General features: G+C 35.6%; 1 protein-coding gene across 3 annotated transcripts in view; it reads right to left on the reverse strand.

The window, feature by feature from the left end:
* CEP350 (centrosomal protein 350) overlaps nucleotides 1–25197 on the reverse strand; it is a 156888-nt gene that overhangs the window by 33138 nt on the left and 98553 nt on the right. For 2 of the 3 annotated variants that reach the window (XM_043568417.1, XM_043568418.1), the window contains exons 27-31: nucleotides 21380–21537; nucleotides 14053–14175; nucleotides 12742–12941; nucleotides 7173–7384; nucleotides 3254–3398 (exon numbers count right to left, since the gene is read on the reverse strand). In XM_043568417.1, the coding sequence (XP_043424352.1) occupies nucleotides 3254–3398; nucleotides 7173–7384; nucleotides 12742–12941; nucleotides 14053–14175; nucleotides 21380–21537 (838 nt within the window). The remainder of the gene's footprint in view (nucleotides 1–3253; nucleotides 3399–7172; nucleotides 7385–12741; nucleotides 12942–14052; nucleotides 14176–21379; nucleotides 21538–25197) is intronic. The other variant, XM_043568419.1, reaches the window with a different exon arrangement.

Below are 25197 nucleotides of genomic sequence, written 5' to 3' on the forward strand. Positions count from 1 at the left end.
AAAGTCTATGAGAATGAGTGGGAATACATTATATACCTGCCAAATATAGTATTACTGCATAATATTCATTATTAGTAACGGGGTGCCTGGGTGGCTCAGTCGGTTAAGCATCTGACTTTGGCTCAAGTCATGATCTCGTGGTTTGTGAGTTAGAGCCCCGCGTGGGGCTCTGTGCTAATAGCTTGGAGCCTGGAGCCTGCTTTGGATTCTACGTCTCCCTATCTCTCTGCGCCTCCCCCACTTGCATGTGCTTGTGTTCGCTCTCTCTCTCTCTCTAAAATAAACATTTTAAAAAATTCATCATTAGTAACATCTAAAAATCTCTAGAATTTTTTTTTTAACCCCAACAACTCACTGAATGAATTTATTGCCTTTATGGAATTATCTTCTACAAGGTTTTTTTGGGTGGTGACGGAGAGAGGAGGGGACAGGTTAATGATATTTCAGTTTGTTTAAACTAACGTCAAGACAGAATAACCTGATGGACAGAATGATCTAATAGAAAAAGTTTCTGATTATTTCACACAGGCAGCCTCTAATAATTTGGCTGATAAATTCTTTATCACTTGAGAAAGGCTTATATAACTCCACTATGTTAAAACTGACCACTTCCATAAACATTGCATTTAATGATGTCATCATCAATAGGTAGATGGCATCTGGAGTTCAGAAATCTCAGAGCTATTTTTCCAAAACTATTCTCACTTGAGTATGTTTTACCAATAAAACAGTATCTTATTAACATTATTAATCCTTAGTCTGTAACTCATGCAAGGCTGGTTACAATATTATTCCACTGAACAGATGGAAAAGACTATCCAATATGGGAAAGAAAGCTGAAGAAAGTCACCAGTAAGTAGTAGAGCTAAGATATGAATTCATAGTTGTTTTTTTTTTTAATTTTTTAATGTTTATTTATTTCTGAGAGAGAGAGACAGAGAATGAGTCGGGGAGGGGCAGAGAGAGAGGGAAACACAGAATCAGAAAGCAGGCTCCAGGCTCTGAGCTGTCAGCATAGAGTCCAACGCAGGGCTCGAACTCACAAACCATGAGATCATGCCCTGAGCCAAAGTCAGACACTTAACCGACTGAGCCACCCAGGCACCCCTAAATCCATGTTTTCAAGTATCAAGTTTATGTCTACTGACATGTTACTACACTAGTAGTAACTTTTTGCCAGAGTACCTCAAAGCAAATACATAAAAATAATAATATTCAACAGATAAATATGATATACAACATTCTTCAACTGGCTTGAGCTAGTAATCTCATTTCTAAGAATTTATTCTTACTGAAATATTCCACAAGAAGATGTTCATTACAACTTTACTGGCTGGGAATGCAAGCTGGTGCAGCCACTCTGGAAAACAGTATGGAGGTTCCTCAAAAAACTAAAAATAGAACTACCCTACGACCCAGCAATTGCACTACTAGGCATTTATCCACGGGATACAGGTGTGCTATTTCGAAGGGACACATGCACCCCCATGTTTAGAGCAGCACTATCAACAATAGCCAAAGTATGGAAAGAGCCCAAATGTCCATCGATGGATGAATGGATAAAGAAGATGTGGTATATATACACAATGGAGTATTACTCAGCAATCAAAAAGAATGAAACCTTGCCATTTGCAACTATGTGTATAGAACCAGAGGGTATTATACTAAGTGAAATTAGTCAGTCAGAGAAAGACAAATATCATATGACTTCACTCATATGAGGACTTTAAGGGACAAAACAGATGAACATAAGGGAAGGGAAACAAAAATCATATAAAAACAGGGAGGGGGACAAAACATAAGAGGCTCTTAAATATGGAAAACAAACAGAGGGTTACTGGAGGAGGTGTGGGAGGGGGGACGGGCTAAATGGGTAAAGGGCACTAAGGCATCTACTCCTGAAATCATTGTTGCACTATATGCTAACTAATTTGGATGTAAATTAAAAAAATTAAAAATAAAATTAAAAAAAAAACATTATTGGCAATTTTGACAAAATCTAAATGATCATCACTAGGGAAATATTTAAATAAGTTATGGTATATCTACTCTTTGAAATATGCAGTTATTCAAAAATAAGGGTGATTTAAAAATATGGGTGTGGGAACCTCCAATGATTTATTATCATTTGAAACACTGAAAACAGGGGGTACAGAATAGGATCAAAGACCAAAAACAGAATAATATTTTTCACTTTTTCTTTATTAAATGTCTACTCTCAAATGAAAACTAAAAATGAGCTCAAAAGGCATACACTCAATATAGTGTTAACCTTCCTTGGAATTCTCATAAACTGAGCATTGCCTGTATAGATATGCTTCCCAAGATCAGATCTTGTGTACATTGAAGTCTTACAGAATAGAGGCTGTTCATGGTTTCATAATCTAATAGCACAGAGTTTTATAGCAGAATAGAGACTATAGGAGAATAGACAATGTTCCCCACTGCCATGTGCAGTTGATTCTCTACCTTTCCTCCTTTGAAACTTAGGCTATCCTGCCCTACCTCCTCCTCTCTCTCTCCATGGTCATCATTAATTCATTCAAGAAACACTTAAGGGGCTCCTGGGTGGCTCAGTCGGTTGAGCATCCGACTTTGGCTCAGGTCATGATCTCACAGCTTGTGAGTTCAAGCCCCACGTCGGGCTCTGTGCTGACGACTCAGAGCCTGGAGCCCGCTTTGGCTTCTGTGTCTCCCTCTCTCTCTACCCCTAACCCACTCGCATTCTGTCTCTGTCTCTCTCAAAAATGAATAAACATTAAAAAAAAAAAAAAAAAGGAGCATTTAATAAATACCTGCCATGTGCAATGCAAAGTACCTGGTAGGTCCTGGTGCCACCAATTATTAATAAATTAGACTCTCCTTTCCAGAAGTCTATATGCTAGTAGGGGAGACCTGCTGGGTAAAGTCTGGTTACAATTTATATGCTGTCTGGTATAAGCTGATGCACAGAGCACTATGGGAACACATAAGCAGTGTCTGGAATATAGAAAAAAATATTCCACAAATGTCTGATGAATAAATGACTTGCCCATTAACAACCCAAGAATATAACAGTTTGTCACATTTTGTGTAATTAGGGAAATAATTAATTATCAATGAAAAGCACTGAATTATGTGATTTACTCTTGGCAAGAAAAAAGCCTTTACAAATGAGAGAAAGGATAACATTACACTAACATATGGACAGACAAAGCTTATTAAAGAGGTATTCAAATATAATACAAAGAAAACTCCTTGTTATTACTCTTACCTGACTGTGTCATAGATAATGACTCATCTGACCAACTAGAACAGTGTTGATGGGACTTGATAGGTAGACGATACTGTCCTCCAGTCCTATGACTTCCTTTGCTAGACTCCTGCTTTGACACTGATGTGCAGCTTTTGGGAGGTGACTGTTCAAACGGAAAACCAAATGGGAAGTTTTTTGTGATACAGTTGTAAAATCCAGTTAGCATTTGACATACCAAGAAGTTAATAATATATACAAAGAGTGTTAAGTAACTCTATGACATAAAAAGTAAAAACAGTTTACAAATTATACAAAGGATAAATCGACCTCAATTTTTTTTAAGTTATACAAAAAAGTTACAGAGAAGCATGCTTTTTAGAGAGGTTTAAAATAAAGTAGGAGGAGGGGGAGCCTGGGTGGCTCAGTGGGTTAAGTGGCCGACTTCGGCTCAGGTCATGATCTCGCGGTCCGTGAGTTCGAGCCCTGCGTCGGGCTCCGTGCTGACAGCTCAGAGCCTGGAGCCTGTTTCAGATTCTGTGTCTCCCTCTCTCTGACCCTCCCCCGTTCATGCTCTGTCTCTCTCTGTCTCAAAAATAAATAAACATTAAAAAAAAATTAAAAAAATAAAATAAAGTAGGAGTGGCTATTGTATAAGTGATAGTTACCCTCTTATTCATTTATTTTTTTTAATTTAAAAAATTCTAAACACGGGAGCGCAGATATCTTTTCGACATAGTGATTTCATTTCCTTCAGAAGATTCCACCCAGAAGTGGAGCTGCTGGATCATATGGGAATTCTCCACTGACAGATAAATGATAAAGAAAATGTGGTGCATGTGTGCACAAGTGCACGTGCATGTGCACGCATGCACGCGCACACACACACACACACACAGGAACACACTATTCAGCTGTAAAGAAAGAAGGAAATCCTGCCGTTTGCAACATGGATGAACCATGAGGGCATTATGCTAAGGGGAATAAGTTAGACAGAGAAAGATAAATACTGTATGATCTCACTTATGTGTAGAATCTAAAAAAAAAAAAACAAAAAAACTCAACTCATAGAAAAAGAGATCAGATTTGTGGTTACCAGACGTGGGGGTTGTGGGGAAATTGGGTGAAGGTGGGAAGGGTACAAACTTCCAGTTATAAAATACATAAGTCCTAGGGATGTAATGTAAAATGGGATGACTAGAGTTAAACATTGCTGTGTGGTATACGTGAAAGTTGCTAAGGGAGGAGCATAAAAGTTCTTGTTACAAGGGAAAATTTTTTTTAACTTTATGAGGTGAGAGATGTTAACCAAACTTACTGTGGCCATCATTTCACAATGTATGTATGCCAAGCCATTATGCTGTACACTTTAAACTTATACAGTGTTGTGTATCAATTATATCTCAATAAAACTGAAAAAAAAAAAAACTTTAAAAATACTAAATATGGGGGTGCCTGGGGGGTTCGGTCGGTTGAGCATCCCAACGCTCATGACCTGATTTCAGCTCAGGTCATGAATCCAGCATCGTGGGATTGAGCCCCACATCAGGCTCTGTGCTGAGAGTGGAGCCTGCTTGAGATATTCTCTCTCTCTCTCTCTCTCTCTCTCTCTCTCTCTCTCTCTTTTTCTCTGTCTTTCCTTCTGCCCTTCTCCCTTGCTCACACACTCTCTTTCTCTAAAATAAAATTAAAAAAACATTTTTTTAAATACTAAATATGTACTATTTTGAAGAAGGAAGGAAAGAAGGGAGGGAAGGAGGAAGGGAAGAAAACAAAGTGTAAGAAGACTGTCTACAAGAGATTACAAAGGACATCATTTCTATCCTGCCATCAGGAGGAAGTGGGAATATCTAATTTGATTCCTGGCTATCATCACTTCCTGTATCTGTGAATTTGGGCAGGTTTCCTAGCCCACTGAGCTTCAGAGTGGGGCTTAAAACAGTACCTCTAGATTTCTTGTGAGGATAATCCACATAAGGCATTGGCATATTAGCTGGCACTTGGTAAGTAAGCATGAATAAGTATTAGTTTTTTATTATAAAAATCACTAGGGGCGCCTGGGTGGCTCAGTCGATTGGGGGTCCAACTTCGGCTCAGGTCATGGTCTCACAGTTTGTGAGTTCGAGCGCCGCGTCTGGCACTATGCTGACAGCTCAGAGCCTGGACCCTGCCTCAGATTCTATGTCTCATCCTCTCTCTGTCCCTCCCCTGCTCCCACTCTGTCTCTCTCTGTCTCTCAATAATAAACATTAAAAAAAAATTTTTTTTAATAAAAATAAAAATCACTTAAACATTTTTTAATGTTTATTTTTGAGAGAGAAAGAGAGAGGCCGACCGGGGGAGGGGCAGAGAAAGAGGGAAACACAGAATCTGAAGCAGGCTCCAGGCTCCGAGCTGTCAGCACAGAGCCTGACCCAGGGTCCAAACCCGCAAACTGCAAGATCATGACCTGAGCTGAAGTCGGACACTCAACCAACTGAGCCACCCAGGTGCCCCAGTTATAAAAAATGACTTTAAGACACACTAGTTTTATTTCTTTGCCATATTTGCTTGTCAGGAAAAAAACTAATTTTTAGTGTTTGATCAGCCTATTTTGAATGTCAATAACGATGCTAGGTGGGATTTAACCAATTCACAGGAAATAATATTAAGATTGTGTCAAAAAGCATAGTTTGGTTGTAAATTCCATGCTACGTTTATGTATACAAGCCTATTTTCACATAATAACTAAGAATTTGCTAATATAATTTAATTAGAAGCCTTTTATAATCTAAAAACTCTGCTTTCAAGTATGTGCCCAAGGCATTGGAATATTTTGCTACACAGCACAGAATAGGTTCTTCATTGGATCACTGGATAAAAAATGTTTTCCCCCAAATCTTTCAGGTCTATAACACACATAAATCTGATTTTTCAATAGAGGAAATGCAATTCATTCTTCACATCCACAGTGAAATGAAGACTCTATCAAAAGATACTCCATTTTGAAATTAAATGGGTTCCTTTTTTTAGACAGAGACTTTAATAAAGTTTATGTTCACTTAATATATAATAATATTATGTTAATTCTTTTGTAGGCTTTATAAAATCAAATTTAAAAAGAAACACAGTTAAGTTTCTAAGCTTAAGTTTTTATCAGACAGGTTTTGTTTTTGTTTTCAGTTTTATTTATTTAGTTTGAGAGGGGCAGGGGAGGAGGGGCTGGAGACAGGGAGAGAGAGAATCCCAAGCAGGCTCTGAGCTGTCAGGACAAAGCTCGACGTAGGGCTTGATCCCACAAACTGTGAGATCATGAACTGAGCCAAAATCAAGAGCTGGACACTTAACAGGCTGAGTCACTCGGGCCCCCTCATCAGATAGGTTTTTTTTTTTTTAATGAAATACAGAATTAAGGACAATGTGGAAAATCTTATTCTAGAAGTGACCATTATTCCAATTCAGAGTCAATAACCATTTCAGATCTGCCTTAATGAAATGCAACCATTACTTTTATTCTGATTTATGAGTTATAAGGGCAACTATTAACTAAATTATAGAAAAGGCACAATTATATGGTTTAAGATATTACTGTTTCTATTATAGGTCAGAATACAGATTTTAATAAGCACTTGTATTGTCCCTCTATAATTATCTTTAAGTTTAATTTAAATTAAACTTGAATTATCTTTTAAAGATTTTAGAACTTCCTATCCCCTCAATATTAATAGACTTAATGATATATAATTTTACGACTGCCACTAAAGCTAAAATTTATATATTTATTAATCTTTAGGAATCTATGAAAAGCTTTATTCCTGTTCAAATGTCATATGCTGTATGTTACAGGTATGGGCAAGAGTCAACACTGTCATTAATTGCAAGAATGTTAACTGTTAATAATATAACTTTCAGAAGACTTTGGCCTAAAGAAGCTTTAAGGAATAAATATACATTAACTTACATGTTTACTAGGAGAGGTAGAAGATTCCAGTTCTTGTGAAAAAACCATTTCTTCAGTAAGTACACTATGATCTGGACTCCCTGACTGCTCCTGAACTATAGACTCGGAGGGTATATATCCAACAGCAGGACTGCCCAATTCTTCTGGAATAGAGCTTTCACTGTGGAGGTGAGAGTAAGAAGGTACTGGAGATTCTGCTTCACTTGCTATTTCTACAAAGAGAGTAAAAACAAGAAAAAGACCACAGTCTTGGTCAAAAGAAATTTTCCACAGCTACATTTTACATTTGCTTTTGCATAATTTCACCAATTGCATTTAGATACAATTTTAATCCCACCACTTAAGGAATCACATTACTGTAAAGTCTGTTAGTCTAAGTAAGAATTTTGGCTGACAGCAAACTGAAGGAGAGATCTGTAAACATATAATCAGCAATGACAGTGACTGACAACTTAACTGATTGGGAAGCTACAGAGCAATGACAACTCATATTCCCATATAGGAGTGTAAGTTGGTTCAACCACTTTGAAAAACAATGTGGCTGGCAATACTTGGAAAAGATGACAATACTCCATTATCTATCAGTTCCACTCCTAGGTATACACCCTAGAGAAATCTTGCATATATACAGTAGGAGACATTTACACGGTTTAAAAAACACAAATATCTGCAGATAGTAAAATGAATAAATTGTGGTATATTTAGCCAATAATATGTAACATAACAACAATAATGAATGAACTAGAGCTGCATGATCAATGGAGATATACAGTGAATTTCATTTAGTGCTTCCAGAATTTTTAGCACTATCTTGTCTCTGGAATTTCCTGTCCGTTATAACCCTTGCTCTTTCCAAGAAAACAAATATGTTTGACACTAAACAGAAAAACCTTGACATTACACTTGTATAATGTTAAGAATTTACATTGTTTTCCTTCTTTGTCTTTGTAGGTATAATGCCCCACAAGAATTAGATGATATCATATTTTGCATCAGTACTGCTAACATTTGATACACTCAATTCTAAAAGTCTCATTTAAGATTCTGGGTCTGAAATCTGCAAAATAAGCTTATTTAACATAAGCAATACCTTGAATAACATGGGTTTGAACTGCACAAGTCCATTTATATGTGCATTTTTAAAAATAAATACAATTCAACTCAATACTATAAATGTATTTTCTCTTCCTTATGATTTTTTAAAACATATTCTTTATCCTATTTTATTGTAAGAATAATACGATACTGTAATATATTATGTACTATATAATACATATACATAATACGGGCTAATCAGCTATTTATGTTATCAGTAAGCCTTCTGGTTAGTCATAAGCTATTGCTAAAGTTTTGGGGGAGTCAAAAGTTATACATGAATTTTTGACTGTGTGTGGGTTGGCATCCCTAATCCCTGTGTTGTTTAAGGGTCAACTCAATTTTTTCTTTTAGGTTACTTTACTTTATTAAACAGTTAAACTATTCATAGGCTATATTTGATGAGATTAAAATTGCATTAAAATTGCCTTTGGCTTATCACATTTACCCAATAACACTTTTTCCACGATTAAGGAGGCCAACAGTTCTAATAAATTAGAGAGTTGAACAGGAAAAACATTGCTCTAAGATAGCAGTTAAACATTTTGGTCTCAGGACATCCTTATACTCTGAAAAATCATTGAAGACCACAAAAAACTTTTTCTGTGGTTACAGATATGGTTATATCTATCAATATTAATCATACTAGAAGTTAAAATGGAAAAAAAATTAAAATATTTAAAAACAGTAATAAATCTACATGTTAACATAAATGACATTTACTAAATTTTAAAATAACTACATTTTTCCAAAAAAGGGCTTAGTTGAAAGGAGAGGGATTGTTTTACATTTTTTAAAATATCTGTAATGTCTGGCTTAACAGAAGGCAGTTGGAATCTCCTATCTGCTTCTGTCTGCAATCTGTGACTATCTGTTGTTTTGGCTGAAGCATATGCAGAAAATCTGGCCTCTCAAAGAATATATGTAATTAGAAAAGGGAAGAGTATTGTAACAGTCTGTACAGATAATTGTGGATATTCCTTATTGATGCTACACTGAAATTTGACCATTGGTAGTTCCTTGTATTTTAGCTGGAATGTAGAATCTAAAACCATATCAATAAACTTTTTGTGATGTTACATTAAAATCCTTTGGTCAACTCTGTACTTTAAATGGGTTTTCTACCCATGCATGATTCTCTAAATCATCACTGGTCATTTGAAAAACACTGGTTCACTGAGTTCTGAAGATCTTCCCAATGTTGACACATTTTATCACGCAATATGAAAAAATGACCCTGATTAGTATCATCACCCATCATATCAGGAAAGTCTTTTAAGTATTGGAAAGCTGTCCAGCTCAAGATGGGGAAAATGGCATTTCTAAAATCCTAAATTTTTGCTTGAAAGCTTAAATTTTATCACTGGCAATAAATGTAGCCCCTGTTTTCTCTGAACAAAGTTGCTTCATTTATTTCTGAGAAATTGCCAAATACACAAGTATGAATAACCAGTTTTTTAGACACTTAAGTAAAAATGGTACTCCATGAAAAAAAAATGGCTAGTTCAGCTTGCAATTCAAACCACTGCATTATGTGCTTTTCTTCAAAGCCACCACCAACCTTCGGCACATGCAAGTGCTTTGTGCATATTTCCTATTTTGTCACACAAAGTATTAAAAAGATATGTACCCAAAGGTTGAGATTCAACAAAATTAGTATTCGTTAAGTGCTTATTTCAGGGCATTCTTACATAAAACTGGCATGTTATCGTTAGTACAAAGTGGCGAAGAATACAATGGCTACTAATAACACAGTTTGGTGCCACTGCCTTGATTGATGTTAAGACATCAGCAATTTTACTCACCCTTATTTTTGCTACATCAGCGTAATGTCAACACAGTGAAAAAGGCAAACAACATGTTAGTATCATTATAAAAATAATTTTGACCCCCACATCCTCTGAAAGGATCTTAGAGACTCCCCCAGAGTTTCCTGGGCCATATTTTAAGAACCACTGCTCTAGGATTCATACCTGGGAATGGAACCGCTGAATCGTAAAATATGTGTACCTCACTTTTATGATTTTATTGATTATTTTTAATGCCTCTTTTTTTCAACCTGTTTTCCAAACTAGGTTTAACAATTAATACACCAGCAGTTCCGTGTTCCACCTACATACCCACGGGCTTGATGGGTATTGTGAATGGGCGGAATGATGGTCCCGGAAAAGATATGTCCATGTCTTAACCCCCCGGACCTGTGAATGCAATTCTTTTTGGAAAAAAGGGTCCTTGCAGATGTAATTAAGGATCTCATGATGGGATCACCCTGAATTATCTGGGTAGGCCCTAAATCCACTGAAAGTTTCCTTATGAGACAAAAGAGGAGCACACAGGCATGGAGAAGAGTGTGAGACTGGAGTTAGGCAGACACAAGAGATGCCGACAGCATAACCACAAGCCGGAAGAAGGAAGGGAAGAGCTGTTCCCTGGATCCTTCAGAGGGAGCACAGCACTGCCAACACCTTGCTCCTATACTTCTGGCCCCCGGAAGTGAGAGAATAAAACTTTTTTTTAAGCTACTAAATTTGTGATAATTTGTTCCAGCAGCCCTAGGAAGGGAAGCAGTATTTCTTTATGATTTTTATGCCCTGATTACCAATACATGTGACATCTTTTCAGATGTTTATTGATGATTTGGAGTTCTTCATTGTGAATTATCTGCTCTTTCCCTTATTTTTAAAATGTGGTTGTCGTTTTATTTTTGATTCACAGGAGCTGCTTGCATGTTCTTCTACTATTCCTTTGTCAGTCGTATGTGTTGCAAATATCTTTTTTTATTTTGTTGTTTTACTTTCTCTATGGTGTATTAATGAATACAAATTCTTAATTTATTGAAATCAAAGGTATTGGTATTTCCCTTTGTGGTTTTGCTTTGTATAACCTATTAAAGAAATCTCTCCCTCCCCTTGATGTCATATAGATATTCTCTTCTATGGTCTAAAAGTGTCATAATTCTAATTTTCACATTTAAGCCTTTTTTTTTTTTGTTTTTAAACCCTTCAGCTGGATCTTTCTCTATTGTCAATGTAGGGATCCAATTTCATTTTTTCCTGCCCTCCAAATTTAGTGGAGAGTCCCTCCTTCCTTCACTGCTCTGCAAAGTTACCTATGTCAGAAGTCAACTTTCCACATTTGCATGGGTCTTTTCCTGGGCTGTTTCATGGTCTATTTGTGTATCTCTGTACAAATAATCCCGTTTTAATCATTATACTTTTACAAGTTTTGGTATCTGGTAATGTAAGTTCTCCATTTTGTGGTTCGTCTTTAGCAGTGTCTTTGCTTTTTGGTCCTTTGTTCTTTCATACACATTGTAAAACGAGCTTATCAAACCCTATGAAGAAATCTTGCTGAGTTTCTGATTTAAATTGCCTTGAATCTACAAATAAGTTCAGGCAGAATTAACATCTTTAATGACACTGAATCTGTGAGAATGGAAAAGCTTTCTATTATTTTGGTCTTCTGTAATGTCTCCTAATAACATTCTAACGTTTTCTCCATAAAGATCTTACATATTTTTTGTTAAATTTATTCCTAGTACTTCATGTTTTTTTATTTCTATGATAAATGGCATCTCTTTTAAAAATTAATTTTTCTGGGGGCGCCTGAGTGGCTGAGTCAGTGAAGCATCTGACTCTTGATTTCAGCTCAGGTCATGATCTCACAGTCGTTGGATTGAGCCCTGCATCAGGCTCCGCGCTGAGCGTGGAGCTTCCTTGGGATTCTTTCTCTCCCTTTCTCTCTGCCCCTCCCTCACTTGTACTCTGTCGCTCTCAAAATAAATAAACATTTTTTTAATTAGATTTTTCTAACCAATTTCTGCTGGTCTATAGACGTGTAATTGAATTTTGTTTATGAACTTAGCAACCATGCTAGATTCACTTGTTAAATGCTGGATTTTCTATAATAATACGTTTTGCTTCTTCCTTTCACTGCTTAGGTGAAATAAAAGCATCTTTATCTTCTTTCCATATTTAAAGGGAAAGTTTTCTATGTTTTATCACTAACAGCAGTATCTTGTAGTAGGTTTGGTTTTTCATTTTTGTTCATAGATATCCTAGATCACATAAAGAAAGCTCCCTTCTATTGCTACTTTGATCTGAAATTTGTTTTATTAGAAATGCTTTTTGGATTTTATCAAGTACCTTTTCCAAATCCATTCAGATGTCATGTAATTTTTCTCCTTTGATCCGTTTAAGTAATCTGCCCTGTTGATTTTTTAGGATGTGTTAAACCGCACTTGGTCGTGGAACAGCCCACTTCCATTTCACAGAATTCACCCATTTCTTCTCAGTTCTCAGATATGTTAGCATAAAGTTATTCACAACAGTCTCATAATTCCAAGGTCTGTGGCATTTGCAGTTATATCGCATTCTTCACATTTAATCATCCACCTTTTTTAAAAATAATGAAGTCAATCTTTCGGTTACATTAGGCTTGGGTTTGCAGAGTGAATGGAGTTAACATTCATTACCTTTCTGTTCTGTTCTCTGGTCCTCAATTTCTTTCTTCGGAGTTTTGGGTTTTATTAATTCTTTGTCCCAGGCAGCCAAAGCTTGTTTCTCCATTTGACGAATTTCTGCTTCCTCTGCATCCAAACGTCGCTTCCACTCCAGCAGCTCCTCTGCGTGTTGTCGCCGTTGCATTAGTTTCTGCTCTCGCTTTGTCAGAAACCTACGGTCACACCATGAGGGACAGTCAGAGAACAAATCTACAGGCAGAAAGCACTTAGAGCTCTATACCACTCACTGCCTTCGCAACAAGCTGCGTAAAAACAACACACTCATACTACTCCTTTGAAAAAGGCTTGAAGTAACAGAAGCTTTGGTGAATCATTCAGAAAAGGAGAGAATTTGTGTTTTACTTCTAATTGTTTGGAAAGATTAGCAAAGGAAAAATGGTGGCAAATTCAGAAAAGAAAATCTTCACAATTTCTGGACAACCAGGACTGATAGTCCTGAAATTACATATTCACTTCTCATAGGTGATTCTTTTTCATAACAGATGAAGAACTTATTCTGAAGGCTCAGACCAGAAAACACACAAAACCAAAACAACAAAGACCAAAACAACAACAAAAAACAAATCTCAAAGCCCCCAAACAAGCAAGCAAACAAAAAAAAAATGTGTTCATGTCCCTTTTTGATTTTTATTTTCAAATTCAGTCTGGTTTTATTTCAGGTATCACTCACTATACCCCTCTTTGGTTCCTATCGCCTAAGAGATGCAAAGTCGGGTGATAATTATGGAGAGAACACAGCACCACAGTCAGATGCCTTATGCATATAAACATAACTTTATTTACTTGAGTAAAAGGATGCACCAAATGCCTCAAATTTCTCAATTTAACCTGATCTCTGAAATTCAATTGCTCAATATATCTTAGCTCCAAAGGATTTAGAGAAATTTCTGATTTAGGAAAAGTTATCTGAGTAGTTTAAAAAGCTACTATTAAACTCTCCTCAAATGTAGATGCCACAGCCAAATAAAAGGTGGGCTGCTCATGTTATTGGTGTTAGATCTGTATTGGTAGCTAATCAACAAAAATGCGTTCACACATCCAACGAACACTTAATAAAAAGCACACAAAAACTGTCATTCCGCTTCTTGAACAATCAGCATGTCAAATTAATGTGGAAACAAAAAGGTACCATCTATGGGACATTTGACAAGAAGGCTCCAGGCTGTTATGAAAAAAAAGAAAAAGAAAAAAAAGCAAACAAAACAAACAAAAAGAACAGAGCATGCTCTATCAAAGAGTGCACTGAAAAAGGTGCAAAGTTACCTGACCAACTGGTTGTAGATATACAGCTGGAATTTGGGATGAAGGTTGGGAAAACAGACACTGAGAGAGGCCCAGTGGTGAGACGTAAAGACAGAGAAGAAGTAGTGAACAGGAGAGCAGTGTCTACAAAATAAGGAGGAAGATTTTAAAACCAAGGGATCAAGAGGCAGAAGAGTGAGAAAGGGAAAGCATAAGAGCTGAGCGGAGAACTTTTAATATGCTTCCTGAATAACATTATAAGCTACTCCGTCAAAGCAAGTGTTATACTCTGTGTGACATATAAAACATGTGCTATTATAGATCTTACCAGTGATTTCTGAATAAACATGCCTTTCTCCTCAGATGTTGCTTAACCATTACTTATAGTTTCAGGTAAATTTACTTGTTTGTGAGTAAAGTACGGTGTGGAGCTAAGTAAGTTTTCCCATAAGCTTTAACACAGAGTACAACTATGGCTGTGAACCTAGTACATCAGCAATTATACAAACATATGTAACCCTGAGCAAATGATTTTTGTATCTGTACCTTGTCATCTATTTTAAGATTAAAATTAAATAAATAAAAACCACTGCATTTGCCTTATTTGACCTTACCATCATGATCTAGCTTGAAAATAATTTGGAAATTAAATTTATAGTAAAAATGTCTTATTCACCTCTCCCACATAAAACTTACTGCTCACAGGACCTACTGGAGGTATCGTGCTTTATATTTAACAAAGGCCCACTTTAATAAGATTGAAATACCATATCCATTCTATAATATATGAGGATGCATAATTAAGAATAACGTAAGCTTGTTGCAATAAATACTCCCAGCAGCAAAAAATAAACAAAAAATAAATCATGCTGTGGACAGCTCAATCATAAGGTTAAAGGTAAGATGAAAATTTCATGTGTTAGAGTTATAAAAGTAGAAAAAACCCACTAGTTTCTCTTCTTTACTATTTAAATAGTAAATAAATCATATATATATATATATATACATATATATATATATTCGACAGGATAACTAAGTCTAGTAATAGTTTGAAAGGTTAATTCTCTTTGACAGAGCATGCTCCTGTTCACATGCACACAACAATAACCTGCAGATCAAGGCAACGCTTTTTGCCTTGGAAGGGCAAGGAATAATATCAGTATGTCACAGAAGTGAGAAAATCTAGGTATAAATCCAGCTGCTCATTTGGATTTTAAAAGTATGTAGAATCTTGCTTACACATGTATCTTTAGATAACAGACTATTTCAATGTCTGTTTCCCCACATACAACTTAATATTTCTCCTCCCCTTCATTTACTTATATATATATACACACACACATACATACACATTCGTATCTGGATTGCCTGGATTTTCTGCACTGAAGTTCAAGGAAAAACAATTTTGTCAAATTTTAGTAAGACACTGCAATCTTCCTTGCCATTCTTTATGAATGTATAATAAACTTATTTTGATGCTAATTATCAAAATATGAAAAAACAAATTACTCAGCAAATGGTCCAAAAAATCTATTCATAATATTCAAATATCACCCACCCTCTTAAGTACATAACTGCTAAATGCATGCATGACCTAGTATAAAAAGTAGAATGATATTGAAACATGTAAAATAAACTGTAAAAAAGATACAATTTAAATTTGTCTAACCCAATATAGAGAATAACAATTTTCTCTATTAGAACAAGTACTGACCATTTATTTTTCATTTATAAGGATTAAGCATATTCAAAAGCTCTAGGTTGGGAATGAACAACAAAAAAAAATAGCTAATAGAAAAAGAGAAGAAAATAGTTTAAGATACAGTATGAGAAAAGTTTAACTTAAAGTTAAAACTTCTTCCCAGAAACACATGTTCTTGATTTAATATATGTGTATTCTAGTAGTAGTGTCCTTTACAAGTTAAATAAAATAAAGTTGAAATAAAAAAGGCAGTACACTTCACACTACAGTTAACAATCCTCCAAGATGCTGCACAAATAAGAAAGAAATTTGTAAATGATGGAGACATAAGTGCCTACTAATAGAAAATGCTGCTAATATGCATTATGGTTGGTGTCAAGGCATCCCACAGCAAGGATGCTTAACAGAACACTGGACTGGGGACAATTAGACACAAAATAGATTTAATCTAGTATGTAAATCATTATGTTCTTATTTAATCTTAAGAAATTCATGAGTAATTAGTTCTCTTTTAAAGTCACACTTTCACACTCTAAACTCTACACATATACAGATAAACAGCCACTGAGCACTCTTCCAATTTAAACAAATCCTATTTATTTAGAAGGGTCAATTTCTACGGAGATAACTCTAAGTCATCACTGTAGTTTTTCTTTTTTTTTAAGCTAGGAGGTTGAAAGCAGATATGCTAACTTAACTCAACGTTAACTCTGGCTGGCTGGCATCCAGAAAGCAGGGTCTGAGTTCTAGCCCTGCCACTATGCAACCTGTGACATGTGGGATGAATCACTTATGTCCACGGCCTCAATTTCTTCCTGTGAAACCAAAGGACTATACTAGATGACGTCCCTAAGAGACCTTTTAGTTCCAGCAGTTTCCAACTCTTTCTCCAAGTACCTCCTCACATTTTTTTAAATACCTCAACATACTGCTACCTCAACATACTGCTAGATCATGTGACATAAATGAGAAGCTTTTTTCCCACTGAGCTAATATAATTGTAGATTATGTTCTAACATATTATAAAACCATGCTATAATTTGAAAGAGTAAAATTACAATGTAAATTTTAAATGAAATTGTGAGTTGTAAAATCATTTGACTCTGAAAAATATTAAATAAAACAAACAAAAATCTAATACTTTAAATCATTTTAAAATTGTTTCTGGACCAAAAATTAATTCTATATTGTAAATAAGTAAAAATGAAACACAGTGTTTTAAATTTTAAAATGAATTAATTCTTCTAGTCTTTAAGCATTTTTAATGATATCAGGAATATGAGGATATGGATAGTACTGACAAAAGAAAATGAAGTCTTGTATTTTTTCTCAAGCAAAATTTATTCTATTACTTAAAAGTGACTAATAATTTGCATATAGTTAAATAAACAAAATGCAGGTATATTATTCCTAACCTAGAAAGTAAAGAAAATTATCAGACTATCAGGATTCATTCAGTCTAGAACCTTCTCCAAGAAAATTCTATTTCTAATTTAAGGCAATGATATTTAACACACTTTATTTTTTATTTTTTATTTTTTAACGTTTATTTATTTTTGAGACAGAGAGAGACAGAGCATGAACAGGGGAGGGACAGAGAGAGAGAGGGAGACACAGAATCTGAAACAGGCTCCAGGCTCTGAGCTGTTAGCACAGAGCCCGACGCGGGGCTCTAACTCACAGACTGTGAGATCATGACCTGAGCTGAAGTCGGACGCTTAACCGACCAAGCCACCCAGGCGCCCCAACACACTTTCTAAAATTCTAATGAAAATGTTTTCTTTAATGGAATATCAAAAGCCTTCCCTTGCAAATCCTTAATTTTTTTTATTTTTTTTAATTTAAAAAAAAATTTTAATATTTATTTTTGAGAGAGAGAGAGAGACAAAGTGCGAACAGGAGAGGGGCAGAGAGAGAGGGAGACACACAATCTGAAGCAGGCTCCAGGCCCTGAGCTGTCAGCACAGAGCCTGACATGGGGCTCAAACTCACAAACCATGAGATCATGACTTGAGCCGAAGTCAGACACTTAACCCACTGAGCCACCCAGGCGCCCCGCAAATCCTTAACTTTTTAACTCAGTAGATTAATGGTGAAGATTTTAATATTTATCGGACACTACCACAAATATTTTTAGACACATCTATGTCATACAATATTTATCTGTTTAACTTTATGATTATTTAAAACCAAGTAAGTTAATTTGCTCCTTTAATGGTTTCTAAGCTAACTGGGAATATTTTAAAATATTTAAAATGAATGTTTCAGAAGTTCTGACTTCATTTTTCCATGCTACCTTGGTCTGCAATGATCAAACCAAAATATAACTATATGTTTGTGGGATTTTTTTCGCTTCTTCTTACGCTATTAAAGTACTTACTTATTCAAAAGTATATTTAACTCAGAACACTCACCCATGAAAATTGCTTTGATATATTTTTTCAGTAGAAATTTCTTCCTCTGAATTTCTGAGCAATTAATCTATATACACTTCTCTAAAGGAACCAACATTTGGTTTTTCCACCTAGACCATATACTCTTTAAGGTCAAGGTTTCTGTTTGATTCACCTTCGTATCTGTCAGACCTAGCACACTCATACATTCCCCAATAAATAATTGCTAAAAATAAGTATATATTTAGTAAATAATATAAAAGAATAGTTGCTATTAAATGAAAGAGAAAATGTACTGTATCCTATTTTAACACTTGAAGATAAACCCATTCTTTCTGTTTTATTTGCTCAGTAAAAAATTTCCCTGAAATGGAATTGGCAAATTAACAGAAGAAGTCAACTGCATTGTGTTTTCTTCATGAATATATGTTTCAGGATTACAGGCAATGCACTTATATTGTAAACAATGCCCCTCACAATGATAACCAAAACTCAGATTTCACTTGCAACAGTACCAAAAAGACTGAGGGCTATTCACTCTGTGGCTCCTGAAACATATATTATTACAAATCTTTTTCACAACTTAAATTTCTTTTGCTTTTCACTACACTGAGAAATGGAAATTATTTATATAATGTCAGACCAATAAAAAGGTCGGGAAAAGCCATAAATTAGACATACAAGTTTTAAAAAAGGCATTGCTGTCTCAATGACACATTAAAGAAGGAAATCTTTCACGATAGCCGAGAACAGTTTGATTGCTTTAGAGAAATATCTGTCATAGAATCAGAGGGTTAACAATAAGCAATAGTATATAGTGAAAAAGTTCTTCTCAATAGTTAGCTAAACTTACTGAGGGAGGAATACTTTTTGACAGGTGTTTTATATCAATAAAATAGTAATCTCTTGGGAGACTGCCTTTGCAAATCTACAGAACAAACAATAGTGCCTAGAAGCAAAGGCTCAAATGATTTTGTTGACTATAAAATGAACTCATTCTATTTAATGGCATTTCTACTGACATTCCAATATTGTTGGGGTGCCTGGGTGGCTCAATATTGTTAAAAGAGATCTCATGATAAAGTTCTGGTGATCCGGATGGCATATAAAAACCAGTTTTCACATTATTTTGTTCTAGAGATCAAAAAGCATTGCATAACAATAATCTTCCTTTATAGGGCATCGCTATTTTTGAAAAATACTCCAGTTCATCCTCAAATTTCGGCACCATCATTAAACATTAAAACTAATTCCTTTGCCACCGCTGTCCTTACCTCATCCTACCCACAAACACAACCACACTGCTTCAAACACACATCAAGTCACTGAATCTTTCGAGGCCTATTTCTTTGAATTTCTCAAATGGTTCCTGCAGCAGTTGACAAAGGTAGAACAATAATACAAAACTTCTATGTGTTTAATATTTTGGATTCTGAGAAAATAATTAATAAAACTTGGAACAAAATCAATAAGTTCAACCTTGAATTTGTTATTTAGAATTTTTAAAGCTTTAACCAAATCTGAAATAAGCAGCTACATGAACTCATCTCACAAACAGACTAGGATTAGCAGTTTCTTCTTCTATGTGATCAAAATTATCAGAATATTATTCATAAAGACCAGCAACGAGTATCTTACTAATATAGATGAGCAAGGGATCAATGAAGAAATTATTTCTGAAGCTGTCTTTCCTCCAACATTTACCAAAGACATTTGGAGGTATATATAAAATGTCAGGTCAGCTATAATATAAAAATTCACGAGACTGATAATTCTGAATACAAAAATCTCTGAGGTAAAACAGTATGCCTATACAGGCTTTGGGAAATTTTATTAGGAAAGAAAGAAAGCATCTTTAGTCTACATTTCAATAAATTCCTATATTTTTTAAAAAGCCTTAGTTAGACTATCCCATGGAATTATCCAAAAGGAATACTTACACATTTGTAAATATTTGGTTTCACCTCTTTTTATTTATTTTAAAAATGTGTATTTATTTTTTAAACTTATCTTCATAACCAACTTAGGTATTTTAAAGTTATGAAATACAATTTAACTAAGCAATAGGTGCCAACATATAACACTACACCTATGGTAATCAGGTTTGATTTACAACTGACTATTCAAAAGCTAATTAACTCATAGGTTGATGTCACACATAAATACAGAGCATTATTAAATTTGGTGATGTGTGGTACACTGACAAAAGATATCAATACAACTTAAGTTCAATCTGTGATTCAAACTGTTAACAAAATAAAATAAAGGTCAAACGTTTTAATGGGTCTGTCTTTCGTATTTAAAGAAGGTAGAAATTGTTATAAAGTCAAGGATAGAGTCCACAAACAGGAACTTGACAAGCATATTTAATTACACCCAGAAGAGTAGACTCTCACGTACATGTAACTTCATATGGTCAATGTCAACACACAACTGAGCTACATTTAAGTAGAAGTAGCGTTCTTTAAAAGAACTTCTAAAAAAATAATACTTAGTAATGTTTTAGAAGAATGGTAGACTGCCAAAGCATTCAACATCCCAGGAGAATTTCAGTTTTTCTGGTTTCAACTGAACAATCCACACCTACTCACAGGTTAAAATTTCTATCTGACCTAAGCCCGGAGTGGTCAGCGAGCCACAGCATGAGATCTCAGGATACACCATTAACTGCTTCCCTAAGTCAGTAGACACATCCACCGATTTCAGAGAAGTATAAATTTCCCACTTATTTTTAGCTTTCAATGAAAGAAAGATGGAAACATTGTCATGGGTATATGTGCAATCACTATGCTGGTTTTTATTTTTATTTTTTAATTCTTTTTTAATGTTTATTTATTTTTGACAGAGAGAGAGACGGAGCATGAGCAGGGGAGGGGCAGAGAGAGAGGGAGACACAGAACCTGAAACAGGCTCCAGGCTCTCAGCTGTCAGTCCAGAGCCCAACGCGGGCTCACACTCAGACCGCGAGATCATGACCTGAGCCGAAGTCGGACGCTCAACCGACTGAGCCACCCAGGTGCCCCACTATGCTGGTTTTTAAAATAAGAAATCTGACTGTATTAAAAACAAGAAAATTTGTTTTATAATAAGATCTATAGTCAACTGACTTCTAGGTTGATTTAATAATTCTGCTAAAATGCTACTGAATTCATAAAATATTATGTTTTATCAACCTAATCTAATGAAGTACATTAAAGACATTTGTTGCTATCATTTTCAATGTGAACAGGAGATATTTATAAAAATGAATTACTTTTCATCCATGCGGCTTCTCATTTTTTTCAGTTTCTGCATAATGCTGCTAGTTTCACTGCTGGAGATTGAAATGGGGGAAGGACTGCGGGTCTCCAAGTCAGTTGGACCAGGACTGGTTGCCTTATTATCCTTTGTATCATCGTCACTATGAGAGTCCTGTAAACAAAGGAGGGTAAAGTTTTACAATTTTACTGGAATTTAAGATCTCAAAGTGATCTTAAACACTGTTATTTCAAAACTATGTTTATCAAAATCATATTTATAAGAAAGTAGAAATAAAAGAATTACTTAAAAGACAAGATTATATCACATATTTGAAAATGGCTAAAATATAGATTTTGTTATGTATATCTTACATATATTTATATATCATCACAAAGTGTAATAATTTCTTACAAGATGTGAAAAAAATCCAAAATCTTCTGTTGCTAGCAAACTAGTACCTGTCCTAATTTCTTTTATTTATTTTTTAATTTTTTAATGTTTATTTTTGACGGAGACAGAGACAGAGCATGAGTGGGGTGGGGCGGTGGAGGGAGGGGAGGGCGGGGGGGTAATGCTGAGACAGAGAGACACACACAGAATCAGAAGCAGGCTCCAGGCTCTGAGCTGTCAGCACAGAGCCTGACCCAGGGCTCAAACCCATGAACCACGAGATCATGACCTGAGCCAAAGTCAGACATTTAACCAACTGAGTCACCTAGGCGCCCCTGTCCTAATTTCTTTTAAATTGAACCATTCAAAAGAAATACAAAACTACAGACACTGTAACGTTTATACGTACAGACAAAAGAATGAAGAGCAGGGCGCCTGGGTGGCTCAGTTGGTTGAGCGTCCGACTTCAGCTCAGGTCATGATCTTGCAGTTTGTGAGTTCAAGCCCCGCATCAGGCTCTGTGCTGACAGCTCAGATTGTGTGCCTCCCTCTCTCTCTGCCTCTCCCCCACTTGTACTCTGTCTCTCTCTCAAAAATAAACACTAAAAAACTTTTTTAAAAAAGAATGAAGGGAACACATAATTAATTTTAATAATACTGAGGGATGGATCTTTTTTCTTTTCATTTCTAACGAAAAAAGCAGTATTTTCTCAACTTAAAAATTACAATGAAAGGATTTAGAACAATTGGGCTTTTTAAAAAAAGTGTATTTATTCTGAGAGGGAGAGAGAGAGAGAGAGAGTGCATGAGCAAGTGGGGGAGGGCCAGAGAGAGAGGGAAAGAGAGAGAATCCCAAGCAGCCGCTGTGCTGTGAGTGCAGATTTCAACGAGGAACTTGATCCCACAAACCCTGAGATCATGACCTGACCCAAAATCAAGAGTCGGATGCTCAATGGATTGAGCCATCCAGGCGTCCCTAGAGCTATTAGCTTGATACGTTATTTCTCATGAACAAAAAGTAAGTCTTTCCCACAAATACTCATTTATGTTCATAACTTTTCAGGAAGATGAGTAGGGACAATCATGGCTGTTTTTATTCTGTGAACAATACACACAGCAGAATAAGGTGTGCTGAATGGAGCGAGATGAAGAGGGCCTCTAACACAGGAGGGTGGCCTGTGTGCCAAGTCCAAGCCCAAGTGGAACAATGGGGATGTCCATATGAAGGCAGTCCTACATGGCATGTCACAAGCCCAAACAGAGTGAGGTGGCATTCCCACAGAGAACAGAGTGCAAAGAGGGTAAGAAGAGAACAGAGAAAGGGCAAGGAGATGGGGCGGGGGGGGGACAGCTTGACTTGGGAGTCAGGTTCCAGGGGCGGTGAGAAGGCTATCGACATGAGGAAAGGGGTGGAGGTTATGGAGACGGGTTACATAGAAGAATGATCAAATAATTATCTATATTAAGGAAAATGTTAACCAGCTGTCTGTCAGAGAAGGAAGTTTCAGAAGAGAGAAAACTAGAATGGAAACTTATGGTGCTGGATTAGAAATCAAAGAATCAGCATGAACTCATTATGTATATATATGTGTGTGTGTATATGTATATATATACACACACACATATATATGCACGCATACATATGTATATATACATACACATATATGTATAACATGTATATGTACATACAGAAATATACATGTAAAATGTATATTTTTATTATATCTACATAAAACTATATATTCTCTAGATTTCTTGCTTTTAGGAGGCCAAAACCTGAATAGCAATGAGCATGCCTACTGGTTTTTAAAGAACTTTCCTCCTTGGACAAACAGCTGGTTCCAAGTCTGGGGCACAGAAGGTACAAAACGACCTTGGAGACATCTTGTTGCAGGAAACATGGAAGTGCTCAAAGACTGACTGGGACATGTCACAAGGATACAGAAACTCAAAAGAAACTTGAAATAGTCTGATTTGGGGCAAAGTGAGCATCAAAACAAATGACAGTAACAGATTCACCTTTGAGTAAAGTAGGAATCTGTCAGTCCATACTGATACAAATAAAATAATAAGTTTAATGAAAAACAAGAATTTATGTAGTCTCAAAGTAACTCATGCAGGGGAGACTGGGTGGCTCAGTTGGTTGAGTGCCAACCTGGGCTCAGGTAATGATCTCACAGTTTTTGAGTTCAGGCCCCACATCGGGCTCTGGGCTGACAGCTCAGAGCCTGGAGCCTGCTTCAGACTCTGTGTGTGTGAGTCTCTCTCTCTCTGCCCTTCCCCCACTCACACTCTGTCTCTCTCTCTCTCAAAAATAAACATAAAATTTTTTTTAATATATTTAATAAAAATTAAAAAATAACATGCAAAGTATTTATTAACTATAAAGAGAAAGAAAGTAACTTTATAGTAGAGTCTGATAGCCACCACCTTAATCAAGTGATCAAGTCAAGTCAACATCATCAGTAATGGGATAAATCAAAATCAGACACCAACTGACTGAATGCAAGGAGAACACAGCATCATGTCTGTGATATTCCAGCCAAAGATGCACAACCTGAACCTAATTATGAGGAAGTATCAGACAAATCCAAGTTGAGAAACATGCTAGAAAATAACTGGCATGTGATCTTCCAAAGTGTGAAGGTTATAAGAGTCAAGTAACTTTTCCAGACTAAGGAGACAACATAGACATGAGAACTTAATGCAATATGTGATTCTGAACTTACCTTTTGATATAAAGCACATTATTGTGACAGTTGGAGAACTGTCATACTTTCAACTCAGGAAGACAGAGTTCTTTGTACCGTGTTTGAAATTTTCTATAAATTTGGGGTTGTTTCAAAATTTAAGGTGTATTTTAAAAATCAAAGCCGAAAATACGAGAGACTTTATTTAGCTATTTATAAACTATGTAACTGTTTATATATACATAAAACATATATATAAATATAAATATATATAAATATATAAAATATATAACTATACAGCTGTAAGTCTGGGTTCTCCAACACTATATCGACATCTCACAGTATCTCAGAATAGATCCACATTTTGCTTTTGTCTGAATACCTCCTTTCACTCCTGTATCATTGTATTAACATAGGGTAGCTAACATAAGTAAAATGAGCAAAAATAATCTCTCTCATTAATTCTGAGGAATATATTTGGATTGATAAGCAAAAGCAAGGTACTCTGTTCAAACTGAGTTTATGAATGGAAAACATTTTTCAACTATTATATGAACCATGTGTCCCTTTCAAAACTTGAATTACTCCATGGGGAAAAAAATTAAAACTGTCATTATATATAAGAGCACAGACATAGAACTTTATTCCAGTACCTTATGGTATCACAGTGCTAGGAGGAACATGTCCATCATATTAGAAACTGAGGCAGGGTTAGGGATTATTAGCAAGCAACATGAGACAGAAAACAAAT

The sequence above is a fragment of the Prionailurus bengalensis genome, chromosome E4, assembly GCF_016509475.1.
Source record: "Prionailurus bengalensis isolate Pbe53 chromosome E4, Fcat_Pben_1.1_paternal_pri, whole genome shotgun sequence".
Taxonomy (NCBI): Eukaryota; Metazoa; Chordata; class Mammalia; order Carnivora; family Felidae; genus Prionailurus; species Prionailurus bengalensis.